Genomic DNA, 14,227 nt, shown 5'->3' on the forward strand with positions numbered 1-14,227 from the left:
CTTTAGGACCAGGTTTTTTTAGCTGAATATCTTCAGGGCTCTCTGTCGTTTGCTCTTGATATACTTGGGGGAAATTAGCTTTTCAAATATGAAAAGGCTGGAACATCTTGTTTAAACCTCTGTTAGCCTCAGGGTTGGCTTATTAGGAGAGCCTGGATTTATACCATGACCTTTCTCTTCCCCTTGTAGCTATTGGTTTGCTCATTCTGCTTTGGTTCCTGTGCTCTCTTACATAAGGGGTAAGTGAGGTATAACCCTGTAATGGCTGAGTTACATGAATAATCGGCTTTGTTTCTTAGGCCCTATTCTCCTTTGAGCGTCTCTTTCCATGCCATCACCACCTTCCAGAAAAATGGCAGCTTGAAGCTTTTTATGGAAGATTATGGTCTTTCTTCTGCATTACGCTCTTAAATTGTTCTCTCTCATTTTTTCATAAATATCAAAGAAAGTGTTGAAAGTTCCTGTGCCTTTTACATATAGTGAACTTGTAATAAAATTTCATTTTAGTTTCTAAGTTTTGGCTCTGCCTTTTTGAAAACATTTTGACTGTATTCCAACTCACTTCTTAGCAAAGCAGTATTATTTCATAACAGGTATTTGCCATTTAGAAAAGAAGGGACCATCGTACCTTTTTTCTAAAGTGAAAGACAAAAAAAAGTCAGATTCAATTCAAACAAAATCCTGTATTATTGGGACAAATAGAGACATGGGCATTATTTAAAGTGAAGAGACACTGAAGAAATTTGATTACAATTCTAATGAGTTCTTCTAGACAGTACAGAGAGAAGTAGAACTAAAGAATATGACAGAGATGCAGTTTTTGCTAGTACTACAAAAAATTAGCTGGGATCAGAAAGAAGCCTTCCTCTTGGCTAAGTTTAGGGAATAAAAATATCAGCAGCTCATATTTGTTGGGCGATTATGATGTGGCAGGCTCTGTGTCTGGTGCATGACATACAGTGTCTCATTCAATCCTCAGAATAATCTTCAGGAATAGATATGTATTCCCATTTCACCAGTGAAACTCAGAGAGATTAAGAAACTTTACTCAGGGTCTGATGCCTAGTTTATGACAGAGCCAGCATTTGAACCCAGTTCCTACAAGACTCTACAGTTGTATTTTTGTCACTATAACATTAGACTGCATCTGGCACTACCTTTCCGAAGAGTTACAGTAGTTTCCCATTGCTTATAAAGTAAGCTTTATTTAGCATGCACTCAGTGCCCCACATGATCCAACCTCACTTCTCCATCCTCATTTCCTACCCTATCCACTTTACATGCTACTCCACTTCCAAATTCAGTGCGTGTGTGTGTGTGTTCATTTTTGTGCCTTTTGTTCAGTATGTTCCTGGAACCTGGAATGTTTTTCTATAAAATCATCCTTGGTCTTGCCAGTTGAAATTATTTTATTAGTTCAGCTTCATCATCTTGCTGTACAGTTCAATTTATAATATAAATTTCAATTGGTTACATATTTACTACATCTCTACAGCCCATGCTACTGTTTTGAATATGTAATTATTCATCCTTGTCTCACAAGTATTTTTTGCCTATGATCATTTCATGTGTTTTGTAGGGTGGAGAAGAGCTCCTGGGAAGCCCAGGAGAAGAGAATGAAGGAACAGTACCTTATGGCTATCTCAGATAAAGACCAGCAGCTCAGTCATCTGCAGAATCTTATAAGGGAATTGAGATCTCCTTCCTCCCATACTGAGGCCCTCAAAGTACAGTACCAAAGACAGGTGAGTAATTTCAGTGCTGATTGCTACTTAGAGATAACCACCACCCAGGAAGAATCAGCTTCCTGCAAGCCAAGTGCCCATCTACCACTCTTGGACAAGCTGTCTTGTGACCTCCTATGAAGTGGACAGAATTTACTGAGGGAAGGAATTAAGCATGAACAGCATTGGGAGGGACTTTCATCAGTGTTTGTATCCTGGCAGGCATCCCCAGAGACATTGGCATCCCTAGATGGATCACAAAATCTAGTTTATGAGACAGAACTTCTTAGGACTCAGCTCAATGACAGCTTAAAGGAAATTCACCAAAAGGAATTGAGAATTCAGCAACTAAACAGTAAGGTAAGTGTTTCCTACTAGACTAAAATTCAGTTTCTTATTTCCATGACCAGAAGCAAGGTTGTAAGTAGGAACTGATTAAGCCTGGGTTTTAGCTATAGCATATCTTAGGGCGCAGAAGATTTACCTTTCTTGGAGCCTGGGTTGCTCCCCACAAAGCACAGATACGGGACCATATCCACTTCCTCATCCTTGGAGTGTCCTTGGAAATGATTGGTGAAATCTATTCAATAAGAATAAAAAAAAAAAAATCCAACTCTTTTAGGAAGGCTTATTCCCCAGCATTCTCTCCCCATCTGTATCCCTTGTTAGTAATATTGAGGTAACTCCCCACAAATCCTCCAACACCTTCCTCTCTGTTTCCCATCAATGTGCAACAGGAAAATGTCTCCAGGAGGAACCTTTTCAGATGTGATTAGATAGCAGGGATAGAGGTGAGAGGGCTGCTCTTTGTTCCACTCCATTTGTAGGCTTCTTCACTTGTGTCTAACATTCTGGAACTAAAGAAGCCAGATTTTCCCCCAAACCCCAGCCATGCCATTCTAGACACTCTAAGGAAGCATGCTGGAGTAGATAGGATGTATTTCTGTAGGGAAGAGCCACTTTGCCATCTGGTCCCTAGAGCCAATTTCGCCAAGGCAAGATTTTTATTTTTTTAATGTTTTTTTAACGTTTATTCAGTTTTGAAAGAGAATGAGACAGAGCATGAACAGGGGAGGGGCAGAGAGAGAGAGAGGGAGACACAGAATCTGAAGCAGGCTCCAGGCTCCGAGCTGTCAGCACAGAGCCTGACGCGGGGCTAGAACCCACGAACTGTGAGATCATGACCTGAGCTGAAGTCGGACGCCCAATTGACCGAGCCACCCAGGTACCCCTCGCCAAGGCAAGATTATTCTTGGAAGAAAATTATTCTTGGAAGCCTTTTTACATCTGTGTCTTCTCTCCTCATTCATTCTCTGGCTTTTCTTCCTCCTTCACCTGCCTCTCCTTCACCACCTTCTTATGAATCATTATATTCCTGTTGCTTTCTGACTTCAAATATTCTCTGGTGGCAACTCCCTAGTTCTGACTTCTTCAGAGGAACTCAGCTAGGTAGTTTATGTTAGAACTAGAAGGGATTTAAGAGGTCATTTAGACTGTAGAGTACAAAGATTGGCTTTGAGGAAAGCTGTGAATATCCAAAAAGTATATACAAAATGGTGTGTGTGTGTGTGTGTGTGTGTGTGTGTGTGTGTGTAAGTTTCTCATCATGAGAACTCATCAGTTCACCAAGGGATCTATGATCCAAAAATGGTAAAGATTGGTAAGCTGTATTATAGATGAGGAAACTAAGGCCCAGAGGTATTAAGTAATTTACCTAAAGTGTTAGGAGGAGGTCATTCTGAGATAAATATGATAATAGTATGTGGAAAAGCACAGTACCTAGCTTATGTAGAAGGTAGTTATTAAATGTTAAATTCAACTAATTGACATCAAAGTATCAGATGCTGATAATGCTATTAACTTTGGCAGACAAATTTGCATTTTAAAAAATAGGTTTGTTGATCCAAATGAATGAGTAAAACTATAGGGCTTTTATTGGGGTAATTGTCTGGGAGTGGTTATTTTTTCTTATAAAGTAAGTTTATTAAATTTATTTATTTTGCAGGGGGCAGTGGTAGAGGGGCAGAGAGAGAGGGAGCGAGGGAGAGACAGAAACCCAAGCAGGCTCCACACTGTCAGTGCAGAGCTCGATGCAGGGCTCAAACTCACGAACCATGACCTGAGCTGAAGTCAAAAGTCAGATGTTCAACTGACTGAGCCACCCAGGTGCCCCTGTCTGGGTGTTTTCAAGGGGGCTCCAGAGCAGCTCCTATCCAGTTCCCCTTTTTTCCATAAACTAGATTCCATCTCAGCCTTGTTACATTTGCTGCCCTGAAAATCACTCTAAATCACTTTGAGCATTTGTCTTTCTAGGACAGTATTTTAAACTGCGATTCAGGGCTATTAGTAAATGATGAGATCATTTTAGTGGGTAGCAACTAAAAAATTTTTAATGTAAACTTTTTTTTAATGTTTATTTTTGAGAGAGACAGAGAGAGAGAGAGCGAGCGCGAGCGCACAGGGGGGAGGGGCAGAGAGAGGGACAGAGGATCCGAAGCAGGCTCCATGCTGACAACAGCTAGCCCAGTGCAGGGCTTGAACTCCCTAACCAAAAGATCATGACCTGAGCTGAAGTCTGATGCTCAACCAACTGAGCCACCCAGGCGCCCCTAATGTTAATGTTTTATTGAGCAAAGATACAAAAAAGCATACAAACCATAAATTCAACATGGCATATTTTCACAAGGTGAAGACACCTGTATAGCCAGCACCCAGATCAACAATCAGAACATACCAGAACCCTAGAAATCCCTTGTGTCCTTTTCTGTTCACGACCACCCCCTTCTTAGAACTACAGGTGCATGGAATCATATCTTCTCTCTTATGTTGCTTCATTTATTTTGTGAGATTCATCCTGTTGTATATAGTGTGATTTTTCCTTCTCATACTGTACAGTATTGCATTGTAGGCTTATACCATGGTTTCTCTGTTCTGCTGTTTAAAGGACTTTTGGGTTTTTCCAGTTTAGGGCTATTAGAAGCAGTGCAAATAGTGTTTTGTAAAAAAACACAGTAAAAAAGATTGGAAATATGTATGTATTATGTAATATATATAATAAAGAACATATCTTGTTTTGGGAAACTTTAGCTTCAATTATATATATTTATGTACTGGTTCTGGGTCATAATCACAGTTATGCTTTCTTTAACAACTTTATTGAGATATACTTCATCTACCACTTAAAGAATGAGAAGCACTACTTTGAGTCACTATCATTCTGGGTGAGAAAGAGTATTTCCTTTAGAAATCAACTGTAAAGTATCTCTGTCCCTAGTGTCATTCATTCATTCATCAAGCAAATAACTATTATTTGCCTTCTATGGGCCTGGCCGTATGTTAGGATACACAGTAGTCCCTCATGGAGCATATTATCTGATGAGTTTAGAGCCTCACTCTAGATGGGTCCCAGCTACCTAGGAGAATTGCTTCTTGGGCCCTAGGATGGAGCACAGTAGATGGGCTGTCAGCGTAGAATGGCTGCTCTCCAAGCCACTGCCCTAATTCTTTCCATGGATGCTCAGACTTTATGTATATAATTCTGCCAGCATGGTTGGATGTTTGTATATAATACAAACTTAAAAACATGAGAGGAATGATTATTGGTATAATGTAGTCTAGATCATTCCCTCCTGTATCTGTTTTTATAAGTATAGATATGATGAAGTACAATAGCTTATGAGCTAGAACAGAGGTCAGCAAATTCTGTCAAGGCCCAGATGGTAAATACTTTAGGTCTGTAGGCTATGCCGTCTCTGTTACCACTATTCAGCTCTGCAGTTGTGTCACAAAAGCAGCCGCAGGTGGCACATAAATAGAGTGGTCATGTTCCAATAAAACCTTATTTACAAAAAAAGGCAGTAGACCCTGGAACAAAGTTTGTCAATACCTGAGCTATAGGGATCTGTGTCTAATTCTAGAAAGAATAATGCAAACATTAGGAAAAGTGCTTTATATGAGGATGGCTGGCTAATAAGCAATTAGACTTTTTCAGTGAAGAGGGGTTTTGCTTCCAGTGAGTTTTACAAATCGATGTTTTCTCCTTCAGATTTGTGAAGGAAAAATAAAGTGTTGTATTTTTCAATATTGAGAGGTGTTTGTTTGTTTGTTTTTGTACAGTTTGAGCTGTTTACTGTTGCCAGGAAAATTAATTTTTGTTTGTTAGGAGACTATAATACTCTGTCTCAGAACCCAGTAGTTATCATTGTACCCAGTAGTCATGTCTACCCCTGTCTTCAAATTAGTATTGCTTCTCAAACGTTTATATCCTTTTCTTTGCTCACTTGTCGTACTCCCCCCAAAAAACCATAACCTGGTTCACTTCCCTTGCTGAACCCGCAGATGGGATGCCATCATGTAGTAGGGAGACCTTAGACTTGGAATCAAGAACCATACTTGAGTCCTGGTCTGTCATCTATTAGCTACATGTTGTTGGGCATGTCACTGATCGTCTCTTTTTTGTCATTTATGAACGGGGACAGAAATCATTCCTCTACCTCTCTCAAATCAGATGATACTTTAAAAAGTACTTTGTTGGGGTGCCTGGGTGACTCAGTCAGTTGAGTGTCCGACTTCGGCTCAGGTCATGATCTCATGGTTCCTGGGTTTAGGCCCTACATTGGGCTCTGTGCTGACAGCTCGGAGCCTAGAGCCTACTTCGGATTCTGTGTCTGCCTCTGTCTCTGCCCCTGCCCCCTTTGTGCTCTGTCTCTCAAAAAATAAATAGACATTAAAAAAATTAAATTTAAATTAAATAGATGAAAAATAAAATAGAAAATAAAAAAAATAAAAATTACTTTGTAAACTTGCTTTTCAGAGGTAAGGTTATTTGTTGTGATTTTTATTTTGGCTATGCAAATATTTTTGTTATACCATGTGGATTTCTTATTCTAGTTTTCTGTGAGTATCAAATGTCCTTCCCATCCAGCCAGAGTATCTCTAGAAGAATTTATCTTCTCTTTGAACATTGAGTCCACTTTTTCACACCAGTACTAACTCAGAATAATTACAAAAGGAATACTCAGGGAAAGATTGAACATGCGTCCAGGTACACTGGTTTCCCTTCGCATAATGCATACAGTCCTATAGCAGGGACTTTGAAGAAGTATCTCTGATTGTTAATATTTCTGGGTATTAATCATAACTAAAACTTGAAACCTGACAAGCCTGCAAGTGAGGAATTAGAATTGTAGTTCCAGGGGATTGAATTCAAGTCATCGTAGGAGCTACAATGGGTAAATTTTTCATTCAATAGAAAAAATAATTTTCTGGTTTTTGACCTGGTAAAAACTGACGTGGGCTGCTCTGTCAGGTGGTGAGCACCCCTGACACTGGACATGTTCAAGGAAAGACTGAATAACTACCTCTTAGGTAGTAAAGGAAGGTCCTGCTTTGAGTGACTGAAATATTTCCACCTGTGAGAGTCTGTGCTCCCAGTATAGTTTCTTACATGTACATAGAAATTTAGGATTTCTTCTGTGTCTCCCACCTACCACCCATGATAATTTCTTTTTCTTGTAATTTCTTGACAACTTGTAACTCTCTGCAGCATTGAAGAATCTGCCCAGTACTGTGGTTGTGTGAATTTTTAGGTGACAGCTCTATCTCTTATCGACTTTTAAGGATTATAGTCATTTGTGAGTTATTTCATCTTGGACCCAACCTGCTATCTTTCTCCTTTACATACCTGGAATAGTTTGTACTATCAGATTGCTTGTGGGTTTCTGCTTTCTGGTTTCCCAGTCAATGTACTAGGCACCACAAATAGTTTCCTACCACTTCTCCAGAATTATTTTCCTTTTTCAGTTGAAAAATTCTGAGTTTTCTCAGTTTGAAGGAACACACAATGCTCTTGTTACTATTATTGAAATAAAGGTCTTGGATTAAAAAAAATTAGATCCTTGAAACTCCAAGAGTCTTCCTAAGCACTGCTTCTTGTGAAACAGTCCTTCCCCTCTCCACTGTTGCAGTTCTCTCAACTACTCGAAGAGAAAAATACCCTTTCAATACAGCTCAGCGATACCAGTCAGAGTCTTCGTGAGAACCAGCAGCACTACACTGACCTTTTTAATCACTGCGCAGTCTTGGAGAAGCAGGTCCAGGAGCTGCAAGCGGTGAGCTGGAAGGCGGCGAGAGGCTGGGAAAAGGGTTACAAAATTGAGTGCAAATGGGAAAGCATAAAGAACAGCATGGGAGAGGCTGGTGCCTCAGGCTAAAGATTAATTAGGTGTGATGGAAGAGAGGAGAGCATTCGCTGAGATGGGAATAAGGCCTAGAAAAATTAAAGAGTGAAGGGATTAGAAGGACAAAGATCAGTGAGATGGTGGGAGAGAAATCAAAAAGTGAGTGGGAAACTGATGACTGAGGCTTTAACTCTGTCACTAAGACTGTGGATTTGGCTTCAAGAAATAAGAAAGCTGTAGGAAGATTTGGCCCTGAGAAACAAAATAGGTGGGGCTGGTGACACAGCCTAGCGGTGTGTACTGTTGAAGCTGGGAGGTAGTGAGAATTAGCATGGAGATGAATAGGACAGGGAAGGAGGAGGTTTGCGAGTAGTCGAACAACGGAAAGATCAGAGTAGCTTTTGGAAAATCCATGAGCCTCCACTAGAAAAAAAGCAGATTTCAGCGGTAAGCCTTTAAAATTTTAAGAAGAGAGATTAAAAAATGATTATCTGGGAGAAAATCTAATCAAGAGTTTCAGGTAGGAGATTAATCTCTTAGAGCAGAAAATTCTCACTTCTGACTCTGTACTTGAAGAGAACGACAAGAGGAGTGTTTTTCTCCAGGGTGTCTCATTCTCTCTGGTGTTCAGTGAGTTCTCATTTTGCCCAAGCGGTTTCTTAAGTGCTTTCATCTCTGAATTACTAAACTTATTCTTCTTCTAGGGGCCACTGAATATAGATGTTGCTCCAGGAGCTCCCCAGGAAAAGAATGGAGCTCACAGGAAGAGTGATCCTGAGGAACTGAGGGAGCCACAGCTCAGGTAGGGGAGCAGCCCTCAACCCTGGTGCACACACTAGTGTACAGAAATGGACAGTCATCTAGATGGAACTGGAGCCCAGAGTATGGGTTTAATATGACTTCTTATCAGCCTCACCGGATTGGTGTGATAACAAATTTGTAAAGTTGAAAGTTTGTCAGGCAATGGGAGCACACCTGCGCGCACACACACACACACACCACTAATCCTGTGGTATTCAAATGAAAGATATGCAGTCAATCTCTAAAATCTCTAAGGCATTCTCTGCAACTTATTTCAACAGCTACACTTTTAAAATGTTCTTTTTTTAAAAAAAATCTTTTCCCCTTGCTATTTTTTGTTTGTATAAACGTCTATACATTTTCCTGCTTTATAATCTTACGAAGGCTTTGAATCCCTTGTGTCAGCAACTATGTTCTGCACCTACTGATGCTGTTTGATGTCCTTTTATTTTGAAGCTTTTCTGAAGCCCAGCAGCAGCTGTGCAACACTAAACAAGAGATGAGCGAATTGCGGAAGCTGCTGGAAGAAGAACGAGACCAAAGAGTGGCTGCTGAGACTGCCCTTTCTGTGGCTGAGGAGCAGATCCGGCGGTAAAGGACTGAGGGAGATAACCTCTGTTCACTTCTCATCCTTTCTGATTACACTGGGTACACTTCAGTGGCCAGACTTGGGAATAATTAGGATCTAATCCCATCTTGAGATGGGTGCTGCAGTGAAGTTTGGGGTCAAGATAAGCTACATTAGTCTAAGCTTAGCCCTTCCACAGTGTCCTCTTCGGCCCTGATGCAGAATGCAGATGTAGGCAGCTGATCAAGGGCAGCCCGCCTAGGCCCCACACTCTGCCATGTTAGAGCTTCTTTCACATGTACTGTGCAGTGTATGTGGAACTAAGCGCACTTGTTATTTCTTTTTAAAGAAATTTATTTTGAGAAAGAGGGAGTGAGTGGGAGAGGAGCAGAGAGAGGGAGAGAGAGAATCCCAAGCAGGCTCTGCACTGCCAGCATGGAGCCCAATGCGGGGCCCCGAACCCACAAACCATGAGATCATGGCCTGAGTTGAAATCGAGAGTTGGACGCTTAACAAACTGAGCCACCCACGCACCCCCAGTGGACTTGTTATTTAAAAGCAGCCAATGCTGTTTGGTTCACCAATATTTACAAACATTTCATTTTTCCTCGGCCTAGCCTACAGAAGTTGACATACTGACCTGCATAGTGCCAGACTTTGCTGTTCCAGGTCAGGGCTGTCCCTGAAAAGCTTATCATCTGGAGGAACAGACACAGAAGGTGTACTGTGCAGTCAGCCTGACTCTCAGAGGAAAACTGGCATGATGGAGCTAGACTGTACTCATTCAGTTTCTCCTTCCAGACTCACAAATCAGATTAAAATATTCTTTCTTTCCAGGAGAAAATTCGGTGACCTGCAATGAGAGGCCAGGAGTGTTAGACTAATGGACATCCCTTCATATGGAGGAGTGGAGAGTTCCATCCTCCCCACCATGATTAAAAAGTGCATACCTATAGGCAAATGTTTGTTCAAATGTGCTATGTTACCGCAGCCCCTTTGATGTAGTTCATGTTTTTTGAGAAACCATTGAATGGAAAAAGGCAGCTTCTTCATTACATAGAGAAGTGCCAGTATTAAATCAGCAAAAAATGAAGAAGCAGTAGAGGCTGGCAGTTCAGTTTAATTCTAAGAACCTCACAAAAATCTTTCTTGGATGCTTTTGCCTAATTAGCCTTTGGTAAATGAAAAAACAATTTAATGAGTTTCTCTGGTGTATTGGAAAAAAGAATAAACAAAAAACAGACGTGAGGTTTAGAGACAAACCTGGGTTTTGAATTCTGGCTTGACCTGTTACTGGCTGTGCCACCATGGACAAGACAACATTAGTTTGAAGATAGTAACATCAACCTCTAACCTGAGGATTAAATATATGTACAGCACCCAGTCCAGCATCTGATACATAGTAGGCAATTATTAATTCCTGGTAGTTATCCTCACCGTTAACTGCTGCTGAAAGAAACCGATCTGCCTGCACACACACTGCTTGTGTAAGGACAGGAACTATAGTAGCAGCCTTTGCTGCCAGTCTGTCGTGCTACATCACACAGCAGGATGGCTGGGAAGACTTCACCTCATCAGCTGCTTGTGCTATAAACCAAGCCATGTCTCTTTTTTTCCCTCAACACAGGTTGGAGCACAGTGAATGGGACTCTGCGCGGTCTCCTATCATTGGCTCCTGTGGCACTCAGGAACAGGCACTGTTAATAGATCTTACAAGCAGCAGCTGTCGAAGGGTAAGAAGGGGAGAAACTAAGGAGAGGGTACTAAGCTATCAGACAGGGCTGGCTGCATTGAGGGCAAGGAGTCAAGGAAAAGGAAGGTGGAAGTCCAGGCACTGAGTACCTGATGAATCTAAGACTAGAAGGGTATGGAAGGTTAGAGGAACCTAGTGGAGTTGGCCAAGTGACCCTGAAGGAGCTTTCTCTCAGGATACCTCTTTCCTGCAATGTTGGGAGAAGGGAAAGGGACATATCCCTGTAGGGCAAACCTCTCTGACTTTCCAATTTTTCTTTCAGACCCGGAGTGGTGCTGGATGGAAGCGGGTCCTGCGTTCACTCTGTCATTCCCGGACCCGAGTGCCACTGCTAGCAGCCATCTACTTTCTGATGGTTCACGTCCTACTCATTCTGTGTTTCACAGGCCATCTATAAACTTGAGTTCTCACCTTTGTGACTACTCCCCTCAGAACTTGGAATTCCCTCATCTCTAACATCCAAACCATCAATTTTGCTAGTGGAACAGTCTTCCCACTTACAGGTCTTCTCTCCAACTCTCCACAGAAAGTGCCTGCACAAACAGAGGTGGATGTCAGCCCAGGGCAGAGCTGCAGGGACCAGCGGGTCTGCTTTCTTCTCCTGCCCGGGGTCGGAACACTTCTGCATAATCTGAGGAGGCCCCACAGTCGGTTGTTGAACCCGGTATTTGTTCAGATTTTGCAGGGCCCTGATTTTTTGTGGTCCTGTGAAGGATGATGAGGAATGTCTTTCAGCTTAGAAGATGGTTGTAATAAACCTAATAATCTGAAGTCTAGTATCATTTTGATTGATACTTTCTTTCCCTCAATTACCTTATATTTTCTCCTGCTTCAGAGGGAAGGTGGACCTGCCATAAACAAAGTTTTGGGGAACAGTATCTCATAGAATAGCTGGTTAGGTCTCTTGCAAAATAGGGTGGGAACTGAAGAACTCCCCAGGGTTTCAGTTGACCAATCACAGGGTAGGACACTGACTCCTTCCCTGGTTGTTCAGACATAACTGGAGTTAGATTTGAGGTCCTGGACTATAGGGATAGAATCCTATGTGTGTGCCCTTGATCACATACTGAGGTATTAAATGGCCCGTGCCTTTCCTTTCATTGAAAGGAAGAATTGGCTATAGACAGTGGAGATCAGATTCTTGTCATTCCGATGTTGTCTGGATATGCCTTGAGTGTAGACCCTAAAGCAGTATACTAGGAGCTAATCCTAGGTGAGGCATTGACTCCCACCAGGGAGATCTGACTGTTCTGATGACCACTCCTAGCCTCTGGTTGTACGAAGCTACTCTGCTGTTGGTGATAGTTAGCCCAGTTTCTCAGCCCATAGTCATCTGCCCTCTGTGGTAACAGAGCTGAGGAAAGTGGAGGGCGAATATAGAGAAGACAAGATATCTAAGTCTAAGCCTGAGAATGGCAGCCAGGATTGAATTCCATTTGTGCCTGTTCCTTACCTCCCTTCCCCCACCCTTACCTGCTGGTTAGTTTCTCATTATGCACATGATGTGTTCCCTGCCTGCTCTCACCACCCAAAGAAGAGAGAAAACTGGTGGACTGATTGATCTGCTGTGATCCTTTGTTCTTTGGTGACCAAATCTTGGTCATGGCAACCCAGGAACTTTCCTGAACAATTGTAAAATAATAAAATTATTTTCAGAATCAAAACTGGTGGTGGTGTGTACATGTGTATGAATGTACGTAGACACAGGTGCTTACGTACATGTGCTTGCATGCTGGGCAAGGAAGGGTAGATAGGAGACAGAGGGTTGGGCAGCCAGGAGTGGATTCAGGGATAGTAAGCTCTACCTGTTTAGGCTTCCTTCTCCTTGGCCAGCATCAGTAATGGCTGCAGGTGTCATTCTGGCCTTAGCCTCTAGACTCCAGGGTGATGAAGCGGAGTGAGGAAATTCATTCTAGTGTTGAACCAAACAAACTGGGCCTTAGGGCCTGAGATTCATGCAGCTCATGCCTGGGCCTGAGAGAATACTTATCTGGGGTATAGTGAAAATATTAGGCCCTTAAGGATCCCTATGAATGGGAGTTGGGGGAAGAGAAATCTAAGAGGGTATAGCAGAATAAACATTACTATGTTACTGGTTTTTAAGTTTATTTATTTTGAAAGAGAGTAGGGGAGGAGCACAGAGGGAGAGAGAGAATCCCAAGCAGGCTGTATGCTGTTAGCATGAAGCCCTATGTGGGGCCCAAACTCCTAAACCGTGAGATCATGATCTGAACTGAAGTCAGACGCTTAATCAACAGAGCCATCCAGGCACCCCTACTATGTTATTTTTATATTAAGTTGCTGCTTAGGAAAAGCTAACTTACTTTATTAAAGTACAATGAGTGAATCAAACCAAGATTTTTTGGCTTGAAAGTCCATGCTATTTATTTGTGTGCTCCATCTCACTGTCTCTCATTAGAAATGAACTTGGGGGCAACCTGGGTGGCTCAGTCAGTTAAGTGACCGGTTCTTGATTTCGGCTCGGGTCATAATCCTATGGTTCGTGGGATAGAGCTAGAGTGCAGAGCCTACTTGGGATTCTCTCCCTCCCTCTGCCCCTCCTCTGCTCATGCTCACTTTCCCTCTCTCTCCCAAAATAAATAAACTTAAAAAAGAAGAAGAAGAAATGAACTTGAGACTTTGCTAAAGAGTGATAGGGTTAGAACTGTACCTGGATGCTGTGCCACAGTATTTGGTCTGATCATTCCCGTTTTTGACACTGAATCAGGATCCCAAATGATCTAAAAGATCTTTTCCCCTTCTACAAATGATCTTTTCCTTGAAATGATTTTGCTGCCATAATAAATAGGTCGTGAAGTAGGAGAGAGAAATACACTACCACCACCACCCACCAAACTGACATAGAATTCTTAAGAGTGACTAAAGTCTTATTATTTCTAATGCAGAAGTCACCTCCACTATATCTTAGACCACTTTCATCTAGTCTCTGTTTGAGTCTGTTGGGAAGCTCAAACCTGAGCAAATCAGGTTAGAACTCCATATCATCAGGGTTAGGAGAGACTAGGTCAGATAACAGTAGCAAACACCAATTTTTAGTAGCTAAAACAGCAAAGATTACTGTTTAGTTTAGTAGTGTTGTCATCATTCTCAGCTGGGGACCCAGGCTTCCAGAGGAGCCACTGGAGAACTGCACTTTGCCTTGGTGAGCAGTGGGCAGAAAAGCATGGCAAAGCTTGCACTG

General features: G+C 41.9%; 1 protein-coding gene across 5 annotated transcripts in view; it reads left to right on the forward strand.

Moving 5' to 3' along the window:
* Positions 1-12,689, forward strand: part of GOLGB1 (golgin B1) — a 77,784-nt gene extending 65,095 nt beyond the window's left edge. For 3 of the 5 annotated variants that reach the window (XM_058731235.1, XM_058731237.1, XM_058731236.1), the window contains 7 exons: positions 1,580-1,745; positions 1,947-2,084; positions 7,691-7,834; positions 8,608-8,705; positions 9,161-9,295; positions 10,900-11,005; positions 11,288-12,689. In XM_058731235.1, coding sequence (XP_058587218.1) covers positions 1,580-1,745; positions 1,947-2,084; positions 7,691-7,834; positions 8,608-8,705; positions 9,161-9,295; positions 10,900-11,005; positions 11,288-11,422 — 922 coding nt within the window. In that variant the 3' untranslated portion in view covers positions 11,423-12,689. Of the gene's footprint in view, positions 1-1,579; positions 1,746-1,946; positions 2,085-7,690; positions 7,835-8,607; positions 8,706-9,160; positions 9,296-10,899; positions 11,006-11,287 lie in introns of those variants that run through there. The other 2 variants (XM_058731238.1, XM_058731240.1) reach the window with 2 other exon arrangements.
* Positions 12,690-14,227: the final 1,538 nt, after the last annotated feature.

The sequence above is a fragment of the Neofelis nebulosa genome, chromosome 5 (genome assembly GCF_028018385.1).
Source record: "Neofelis nebulosa isolate mNeoNeb1 chromosome 5, mNeoNeb1.pri, whole genome shotgun sequence".
In the NCBI taxonomy this organism is placed as follows: domain Eukaryota; kingdom Metazoa; phylum Chordata; class Mammalia; order Carnivora; family Felidae; genus Neofelis; species Neofelis nebulosa.